The 10,444-nt window shown below is 44.3% G+C and overlaps 1 protein-coding gene across 1 annotated transcript in view; it reads right to left on the minus strand.

Moving 5' to 3' along the window:
• Positions 1-521: 521 nt before the first annotated feature.
• Positions 522-10,444, minus strand: part of RBM5 (RNA binding motif protein 5) — a 16,897-nt gene continuing 6,974 nt past the window's right edge. The window contains exons 7-24 of the mRNA XM_067303685.1: positions 9,805-9,865; positions 9,580-9,645; positions 9,039-9,199; positions 7,376-7,473; positions 6,853-6,940; positions 6,577-6,654; positions 6,416-6,488; positions 5,805-5,890; positions 5,390-5,468; positions 5,040-5,131; positions 4,344-4,508; positions 3,705-3,851; positions 3,552-3,623; positions 2,898-3,077; positions 2,609-2,683; positions 1,995-2,092; positions 1,782-1,911; positions 522-1,148 (exon numbers count right to left, since the gene is read on the minus strand). Of these exons, the coding sequence (XP_067159786.1) occupies positions 1,023-1,148; positions 1,782-1,911; positions 1,995-2,092; positions 2,609-2,683; positions 2,898-3,077; positions 3,552-3,623; positions 3,705-3,851; positions 4,344-4,508; positions 5,040-5,131; positions 5,390-5,468; positions 5,805-5,890; positions 6,416-6,488; positions 6,577-6,654; positions 6,853-6,940; positions 7,376-7,473; positions 9,039-9,199; positions 9,580-9,645; positions 9,805-9,865 (1,875 nt within the window). The 3' untranslated portion in view covers positions 522-1,022. The remainder of the gene's footprint in view (positions 1,149-1,781; positions 1,912-1,994; positions 2,093-2,608; positions 2,684-2,897; positions 3,078-3,551; positions 3,624-3,704; positions 3,852-4,343; positions 4,509-5,039; positions 5,132-5,389; positions 5,469-5,804; positions 5,891-6,415; positions 6,489-6,576; positions 6,655-6,852; positions 6,941-7,375; positions 7,474-9,038; positions 9,200-9,579; positions 9,646-9,804; positions 9,866-10,444) is intronic.

Here is a 10,444-nt window from a genome sequence, read left to right on the forward strand (position 1 = left end):
CAGCCAGACCCTCACAGAAGGGAGGCTCCCTCATTACAGGAGGCATTGGTTTCACTGCCCACTGGAGCAGCAGGTAACATCCAGGGTCTCCCTACGAACAGGCATACTCCTCCAGGCTGCAGGCTGCATCACAGATCAACAGCCCTGGAGCAAGCCGCAGGATACATTTTTGGTAGCCCTCTCCCACTCCCCAGCTCAGCACTGCAAAAGGTGCGCTCATACAGCAGGAGGGGACACAAGGATGTGTTGGCCCTCAGACATCACTGCCTGAAAACAGTTATGGAAGTGCAACAGATACAACCAGCCAGCTTCCAACCCTGCAGTTCTGAGAAAAGATACTAACAAGTCACAGCACATCATGGAGATTAAAGGAAGTGGCAAGTGACCTGAAGTACATGTGCAATGGCCAATAGCATAAAGAGAGACTCCAGGATGAGGTCTTGGCAAGGAAGAAGCAGAATCACAGAAAGGACAAGTAGCATTGGCAACTTATTCTTCATTAACCCACTGAGAAACAGAAATAGGATCATTTTTGGATGTATTTCTTTTGGAAATGAGCCAAAACTGGCAACTAGAATCAAAGTCTTCAAAAAGTCTATACAAAGATGTATCATACAAAATGTACAGGAAAGTTCTCAAAAAAAAAAAAACAGACAGACAATACAACAAAAGGAGAGCAGAGACAGTGTGAAACCACAACTAACACATCCTGCCCCTGCTCTGGAGGGCAGGAGCGGCAGTGAGACAACACACTCCAAACACAAAATACATTACACTATATACAAGACCGTATAAAGATCAGCATCCCCTTTGGTCTAGCCAGGAGCTCTCCAGCATGAAGTTGGGACAGTTCTGACAATTCACTCACAGAAGCGTTACACGCTGAGAGGGGGAAAAAGTCCAAGGGAATGAAATGGTCAACTCTAAACCATAACCAGAACACAGCCAGGCCAGCAAGGCCACAGGGTTTAACAGTCAGTTCTGGCTAACAAGTGCTTTGCAGGCTCGCAGGCCAGAGCACATTACTCCATCTCTGTGAAGCGGGCAAACATGGCTTTCCGCACCGCATCTTTGTAGGAATCTGCAGTGGATACACCATAGGAGCTACCCTTGGCCCCCAAGCCAGCTCCTCTCATCCGTACTTGAGCCTGCAAGGGAAGAGAGACATGGTTCAGCTCTAGAGCAAGAAACAACAAATCTACCCTCCCCAGCCCTCTGCAACAGGCAGGAAAACACCCTACTTGGAAAATACAGAAAACACTCATGAATCAAACCAGCCTCACCTAGTGGGTCTCACACCACTGAGAGTATTTTCAGCAGGACCTCAACCTTGCATACAGAGGCAAGAGTCCCAGGCTTGATGACCCTGCACCACTCTTACCCCTCCCCAAAATTAGCTGAAATGAAACTGCACAAGAATATAGTTCCTAACAGGATAACTCACAGCATGGGCAAATTCAGGAAAGCCAACAGCTGGGATACTTGTGCTATCTGGACAGACGGCAGCCCATCTTGAGCAGTGCTAGGGGTATGCAGCTCTAATCCTTGGCTGCTGCTACATCACCTGAGGAGCTGAATTCCTCAAGGAGGAGAGCACAACCCTCACTGTCCAAGTTCCAGCTCTGTCTGAAAATGCTACAGCCTTTTTGAGGCTTTGCTAGGCAGCTTTGCTAGGAACAGCAGTTTCTCCAAGCCACATAAGCAAGAGAGATCTTCTCAGCAGTGAGTACCTCTTAATAAAAGAGGTATCAAACCAAAGGAAGCACCATACTTCTACTTACCTCAATGGGTGCAGTGATGCCCTGACATTTCCTCCCCAAACCTGAGCCTTCCCTCCAGCCCATCGCCTGGAGCATCTTGTTGCCGATATTACTATTGTCAAGGCCGTCTTTAGTGGGCTGCTCATAATTACTACAGGGAAAAGAGAAAAGGTCACTTATTAGAGTGCTCATGATGAATTCAAGCAAGCACCAGAGGAACTTTCAGATACATACACTGTGCCAGCATCATAGACCTTCTTGCGCTTTGGCTCAGGGGGCTCTGGAATGCCATACTTCTCCCGCCTCTCAGCGGCTCTGTCTCTGTATTTCATCTGCAACAATGTAACCAGATTCAGCCTTGTTTTAAAAGACATTTGCTTATCTTGAGCCATGGAAGTAAACTAAATGACTGCTATCATAGAAAGCTCTCTATGGCAGCCTGAGGCAATGATTATTGATTCCAACACCAACAGGAAGAATCTTTGAATTGCAGTCCTCTGGGGCACAAAAGAAACTGCATAGGGGCATGAAGAGCCTGGCTGCAAGGTGAGGTAGAACCTGCTGGATTTTAGCAGTTTAACTGCCCTCCAATGTCACTCAGAAGTCACTGGCCCCTGTGTGGGAACCCTCCATCTCAAATTTGGAGGTGGAACGACTCTTCCCTGATAAGCAGCAGCTGTACTATCAGGGGCATTTCTCTCTGTGCAACAGGAAAGCCCTGAACCTTGACCCAGGACGGGGTTAGCTTACTAGGATTATCTCATAAGTGACAAGTCAGCAGAAGGAGAGCTGAACCCCTCACCTGTATAGGTCCTATTAGTCACTCATCTAGTCACCTAAACACTGACCTCTCGCTCACGTAGCTCCAAAGCTTCAAGTTCCTGCTCCGAAAGCTTCGATCTCCTATAAATATCCATGTTTTGCTGCAACAAGAGATTTGCAGTAACATAAACCTTATGTTAATAAGTAAGTTTTAAATAATCAGCTGATTTATAGAACACCTGACCAACAGCAACCCACCTACAAATATTTTTGCTTTAATAGGAAGGGCATTCCAGCAGCAACATAAATTGCCACTTTGGCCTACACACTGAATTATGGCAATCAAGTATCTTTCTGGCAGCATATTGTAATTACCTTGTGCAAGTCAGACAGCTGCTGGTGCCGAATCAGAGCATCTTTGTTTGGGAACTGCCTTCTACACAGCAGACAAGCCATCTTCTTCCAGTCAGTCAGCTTCTCTTCTTCATTCTCCATTCTTTCCAACAAGTCCTCATCATTATCACTATCACCACTGTAGGCAGCCACTAGGCCACGCTGGAAGGAAGGACAGCATTAGGGGAAGCATAATAGTATTACCATATTAAGAGAAGAGCCCAGAAGTAGGAGAACAAGGAGACTGAGGACATTTGTTGCACATACAGGAGAGACATCACTCTTGCATTACTTAAAAATGTAACTCGAGGAAACCACATGCTATGCTGGCTGCTAGAAGTCTTAGTTCCCACTAGCCAAACAAATCTGAATACAGACTTTCTGGAAACCTCAAAACCTCAACCAAGCCCTGTCACCTTAAGACTAGAAGAAATCATAACTTTTCTCAGTGCATCTCAGTCACACAGCCTGTTGCACCAGATCATAACCACCACAGTCTTCTATAGATGACACCCTAGAAAACAAGTCTCTACCAATCCTCCTCTTAAATGCTTTACCATGTTCTAATAATCTTTGGGAATACAGAAGCCCCAGCTCTTTCTGCACAAAGCAATCTGGCAGATATCTCAGGCTCACCTTGAGTGGATTCTCATCTTCCCCGTTTTTGATCACTTCTGGCAAGATTTGCTGTCTCTCAGACAGAGCTCCCTAGATATAAGACAAAAACACCATGAGCACTGAGCTTTCTGCTGTCTGCCACACTATGCACTCCATTCCCAACACCTTCACCTTTTTCTCAAAGAGGGCGAAGCCTGCATCTGCAGCCGCTGATTCTTTCCGCTCTTCCTCTCTGGTGCTTAGTGGCTGGAAGCTATTCTTGAAGTTCTCTTTCTGCTTGTTCAAACTCTTTGCCCAACGCTCCATGTCTTTAGCGATCTGAAAGGCACACAGAGTGATTCACTCAGACAGCTCCTTTATAGATGCTTGTCTCCAATGATATCAGTTCAGTCATTCTACTTGCATGCAGTTCCTAGAACAAGGCAACCTGCTACCACTTTGTACCATTTTGTTTTATCACAGGACACTGGATGTAGTGCAGCCATTCCCCTGTATGCAGCATTCAAAAATACTGCAGTTTGCTTCTGTCACTGGATAAATCTTTCTTATCCACTCCTTTAAGTGATGATTTAGTTATACTCCCACTGGTCTTGGCATGATTTCGTATGTGTTCCTCTTACGAAGAATTGGCTTCCGCACTGAAGCCTTGCCAACTTCACCTTTCCTCAGTCCTGTACACAACGTCTGCAGCAAAGTGCAGCTATGTATCTCACCAGATAACCTAGGTTTAACCTTGTCACCCAAAAGGATAACTATAACCTCACCGCATGCATGAACTAGGCCCAGTTATGATTCCATTTCATCTTTTACCTGCTGAGCTGTTTTACTCTTAGGCTTCTCTTTCTTCTCCTTCACTTCTTTGGTAGTAGTTGTGGTAGCTGTCTGCTGGTATGTTATACCTTCTGCAGCAGGCATGTAGGTCTCCTTTTCGCCATCCCAGTAGAGATATTGCTGGGTTAAGGCATTGTAGTAATACTGACAAGGAGATGGAAAAGAGTCAGATAACTAAAATGCCTCTCACAAACTAAGCATCCAGGGGAGAACCCAAGAAAGTTGTTTGCTTCAGACTACTGCATCAAATGGTAGGAGTATTCCAGAGCATCCCAAACCGCCACAAATGGGTCAAAAGGCATGAAACGGCTTAAGGCTCTGTCCCTAAACACATGCATTCTCCCCAACAGCATTATGGAGAACCCTCCAGCTCTGCCACAGCTATCTTGGAGCCCAGACCTGGACGCACTTCACTAAGCACTGTGCAGTGAAATGTCTCAATGACAGAGTCTACAATGAGCATTATTCCTATATGGGCCAAACTGGGAGGAAGCAGGGAAGAGAAAAATTAAGTGGTATACCAGAGGGAAAACACAGCCCCTTAGGTACACTGCTTAGAGTATGTGCTACATTCCATATTTTGTGCCCCTCAAAGTTAAGTTTCATTCATATGATGAGAGATATGAAATTAACAGACCTGAAGAGTTATGATGTTTGGGGAGAGCTTGTGTTTACCTGGGAGTTAGGATCATAATAGAGCCCTGTTATGGGATCATAATAATATCCTGAAGATTCATCATATTGGTAGGTGGAGGTATCAGGGACAGCTGTAAAGACCAAAAGGTGGGACATGATCATTCCAGTCAAATTCAGACAAGTATCTTTCAAAGTTTCAGATAAAACTCTGAGATAAGCTATGACGACAGAAAATGCCTGTAAGGGACCCCTGTCATTAGTGCAGATGCACTCTCCAGGAACAACTTCACTGCTGACATATAGCGACAGAACACTAAACCAAAGCAACATCTCTCTATTGCTATCCAGTGACAGACATCTGCTACCAAGAGCAACTCCTCATAGCTTACCATACTTGGTGCCAGGGACTACACCAGTTGGGGTAGTCGCTTGTGCCTGAGTGCTAGTAGTAGCTGGTGCCGTTTGTGTCTGAAAAGAACAGAAACCTTGATCAGAAAAATTTGTCACTGAGGTCCAAGAAACAGAGACAGTGAGCTAAGGCATCAGCAGCACACACTACGCATATAACAGCCAGCCCTTCTTGACCACTGCACTTAATATTCACCTCTAAAAGAGCAAAACCAGCAGAGGAAAGAAACAGCAGACAACTCTGTCACAAGTTCTGGGACTACCTTCACCCATGGATACTTAGAAGCTTTGCTGTGCTATGCGCATTAAGAGGGGATGCCACAGATAAGTTAGATATCCCATATAAGGATAACCCTGACTGCACAGAAAGCAAGGAGTAATTAGCTCTACAATTACCGGAGAATCAGGCGAGTTCGTCTGTTGATTATACAACTGAGGACTCTGGGACACAACTGCTGCTGTGGTGGTAGTGACTGGAGCTCCTGCCAACACGAAGAGCAGTAACAGGTAAGCCAATTAATTTGCAAGACAGTACCTCATCCTAGACAGAGAACTACTTTGCTTACAGCTTCAGCTCCTTATTCCAGCTCTAGCAGCCAAGCCAGGCAATAAACGTTCAAAAGGAGAAAGATATACACAGTGGGTATTTTCTATCCAGACAAGGAATAGTTTCCTTTCCAGGAGGAGACATACAAGTCGATGATTCCTGGCCTCTGACAGTTGCCCAACACTGAAGATCTGACTAGAGCTGCTTAGGTAGGTCTCATGAACTCAAGGCATTTGTCAACTTTTTGAAACAAGTGCTGCTCCCTAACTTCACAAACTAGAGGTCCCACAAACAAATCTGTCATAGTTTTCTAGTAACATGTATATATTCAGACATCTGACAGCAAACTCAGCCAAGTCTCACTTTATATAGCAGAGTAACATAAAGACTAAGATAAAATACCACTACAGCAAAAATACCATCGCAAACAATTGCATCTCACACATTTTGAAAGTACTACCTGATATGGTAGCTGCATCTGTATCCAACACTCCTCCTTGATTTTGGTAGTACTGCTGATAATCCTGGGAGTACTGTGAAGGAAAGTAAATGATAACACAAGATAAGCAGATGCCAAAAATATAATTACCTACTGCTTAGAACACAACCAAAACTACTAACCTGAGCATACTGTGAGTAGCCATCCTGTCCTGACTGAAGATAACTGTAGTCAATGGTGCCACCTTCTCCAGTCTGTGGCTGAAATTCCAGCAGATAAGTTTTGTCAGAGACAATAAGTTACTGCATTTAAGAATTTCAACACTGGTTAGATCCTAGCCTAACTGCAAGAACAGATTTGTCAGAGCTGCTTAAGCAGATGGCCAGCAGTCCAATTATACGCTCTCCATTTCCAATTTAAAGAAAACAGGACTGTGCGCAACAGCCCACAAATCATACCTGAGTAGATGACCACTGAGCTGCAGCAATAGCTGTACTGGCCACAGAGAAGGCGCTGACCCTGTTACCATCTGGGAGAAGCAAGTCTCTGAAATCAAAAAGAGCAGGCCCTGATTAAATGTTGCTTTTTCATATGCAAGGAGATATAGTCTGTCCTTACGTTTGGATTTCATGGCAATTCTAAAACATTTTCAGTGTAGTGATTGAGCCAAAGCACTGCTTTGCTGGCTGAAGGAACTTTTACATGCATTGCTATACAGTTGATAACAAGTCACTAGGTCTACAAGGAAACAATGGTGCCGTGTACAACAATCAGTTACAATGGCAGCTTCAGAGGACTCGAGATACAGATGAGAACGAACACTGCTTTCACTCTCATCACACATGATGAAGAAAAGGATGATGCAACACAAGACACACAAGAGAAGCAAAGCTTTGCAGAGCCTGTAATCTTAATAAAAGCCAGGATGACAACTGCAAATCTTTAATATAAACAGGGAAAGCCAACAGCTCTGCAACTCACTTTCTGGCACTCTTCGCAAAGTCAACACCAATAGTTTTGCCATCAATTTTTAATGGTGGCTGAAGACTCTGTAAAATCTGCAGCAGTTGAGAAGCATCCTATAACAAGAAGTACTCATTATTATGAAAGGCAGGTTATTGAGGAAGTGAAGATTCAGGAGTTAAAGTACCAACTTTTCACATACATGCTGTCTGAAGGGAGCTAAAGCTACAAGCACACCTCCATCTCCTCTCATGGTATAAACTGTCTTAGAAGAACACAATGGGACTAGTCACAGCCTATCTGCAAATATACTAAGAATCATAGGATGGTTGAGGTTAGAAGGGACCTCTGGTCTAAGTCCAATCCCCCTCCTCAAGCAGGATCACCTACAGCATGTTGCACAGGATCGCGTCCAGACGGCTTCTGAATGTCTCCAGAGAAAGAGACTCCACAACCTCTCTGGGCAACCTGTTCCAGTGCTCTGTCATCCTCACAGTAAAGAAGTTTTTCCTCATCTTCAGATGGAACTTCCTGTGTTTCAGTTTGTGCCCGTTGCCTCGCATCCTGTCTCTGGGCACCACTGAAAAGAGTCTGGCCCCATCCTCTTGACACCCTCCCTTAAGATATCTGTATACATTGATAAGATCCCCTCTCAGTTCTCTCTTCTCCAGGCTAAACAGGCCCAGCTCTCTCAGCCTCTCCTCACAGGTAAGATGCTCCAGTCCCCTAATCATCTTCGTAGCCCTCCGCTGGACTCACTCCAGTAGTGCCATCTCTCTCTTGTACTGGGGAGTCCAGAACTGGACACAGTACTCCAGATGTGGCCTCAGCAGGGCTGAGGAGAGGGGGAGGATCACCTCCCTTGAAGGTCCCTGACACAGCTGGGTCACAGCTTTAAACATCTTCTAAAATCTTGGCTTCATGAAGCAGGTATTAGTCTGCCCAAAATTACTCCAAAACGAAGGCTAGCAGAGACTGAGATTAATCACCTGCTTTCATCCAACATCAAACTGTAGAGTAATTTAGGTCAATGGAACCTCCAGAAATCATCCAGTCCAACTCTGCTTAAAGCAGGTTTAAACAGTTCAGGTTGCTCAGGACCACATCTAGTTGAGTTTGAGGATCTCCAACAATGGAGATTCAATCACCTCTCTGGGAGGTGTAGTGTCTGACCACGCTCATAGTGAAAACATTCTCCATGTATCTCACTGGAATTTCACATCTTTCAATTTATGCCTGTTGCCTACTGTTCTATCCTTGTATAACCCTTGAGAAGAGTCTGCCTCCCCTACACCTTCTCACTGGGTGCTGCCAAAGACGAAGAAGCCCAGTTCTCTCAACCTCTCCTCACACATTATATGCTCCAGCCTATGTATCATCTTTGTGATCCAAATATGAAACCAGCCTTCAATCCAAGCACTATTCACTACTCTGCTGTCAAAATACTTTTCCAATGTGTTCACAACAGCCCCCACCCCGCAACCTTCAGCCACACAGAGCACTTTTCTTTCCAAACTGGCTGGCATTATGAAAGGCACACTGAGTGCATGTCCACATAATGATCTGGCAATGCTCAGTGAACAGGGGCAGTCCTTAGAGACAGGACAAGGGCTCTAAAAGCTTCAGCTACAGAAGAACATTAACAAACTATTTCTCTCAAATACATCAATAAGGCCCTCACCATGGCAGAAGACAGCTGCACAAACGCAAAGCCTCTGTTTTGCTGAGTCTGCTTGTCTTTGATAAGACGAATATTATTGACTGCCAGAGAGGCATATGGAGACAACGCAGTCATGATAGATTCCACTACTGTGTGAGGAGCAATGTTTCGGAGAATGATGGCTGAAGAGAAAAGGAAGCATTATATTAGCTGTGCAAATAAAAGCTTTTCAGGGTACTTTAAGTTCTTCACAAAACCCAGGGATTTTAAACATCAGTATATTTCATTCTCAAAAGTACGGTGCTTGGGGGGTTGGCAGGAAGGTGAACTTGCCTCACTAGAAAGGTGAGAAGGTTGTCAATAGATTTCTGAAAAATTCCCTTCCTGAGCAGAAGCACTAACCAACATTTCACACATACCAGTCTACAAACCAAAACCAACCAAACCATGCTAAGCCATCTGCACTGAAAGACCTCAAGGTGGGTGCCAAAATCCAGTCTGAGGTACAAGATTTAACACGTGTTTACATTATATCTTATAAAAGAAGTCCAACATAACTTACTATCACAGTAATAGTCCACAGACTGAACGGCTTCTGCTGCTCCAGGTGGTACCTCCTGTTCTGAATCTTCATAGGAAGAGGAAAATATTTTAGTCACGATAAGCCTCAACCTCTCCAAACCAGCATTTCACGAGCCAGCGTAGGACCTACAGTGAACTTTGTTTCCTATGAAGGACAAAGTCTCCCCCAAACAATCAAACACATCAAGAGATGAATGCAACTTACCAAATTTGTCCGCTCCACAACGGAAGCATTTTAGCCTCCTTCTGAAGTTGTAAAGGCAGCACTAGGAGGAAAAAGAGCAAGTCTAGTAAGAACTTAAAGTAATTTGTAACAATTCTGGCATGCACTGTACGATACTGAAAACAAAACATTTATGCGAAGTACCGCAATGAAGCTCAGCATACCAGAATAAACAAGAACAGCAAAACACACACATCTGCATCGTAGCTGCTTTTCAGAATATCTGAGTTTCCCTGTTCACATCAGTAAATCTGTCTTAAATTATTTAGCTATTTTAACTGCATGGTCTTCAACTTACAATCCCAGTCATAGTAACTGCTTTAAAACAGCATGATACTAAAATAAAGCACAAGACTAAAAAGCAAGTTATCTTTATTGGAAAAAAGGTGTACTTGAAGCATGACAGAACAGCCTGGTTTTGATCTTGCTAAGTCATCTCCACTTTGGCGGGGAGGGGGCGCAGGGGAAGGTGTCAAACAAGCTGAGCTGAGGAATACAGAATTTATCTAATGACTCCATATTCTAGAACAGCTTACTGCATGGTCTTTATGTATAGAATCAAAATCATTAATACTGTCCTTCCGCTCTCCATTCTATAACGTGCCTGTGCACAATCACTACA

The sequence above is a fragment of the Apteryx mantelli genome, chromosome 12, assembly GCF_036417845.1.
Source record: "Apteryx mantelli isolate bAptMan1 chromosome 12, bAptMan1.hap1, whole genome shotgun sequence".
NCBI lineage: Eukaryota > Metazoa > Chordata > Aves > Apterygiformes > Apterygidae > Apteryx > Apteryx mantelli.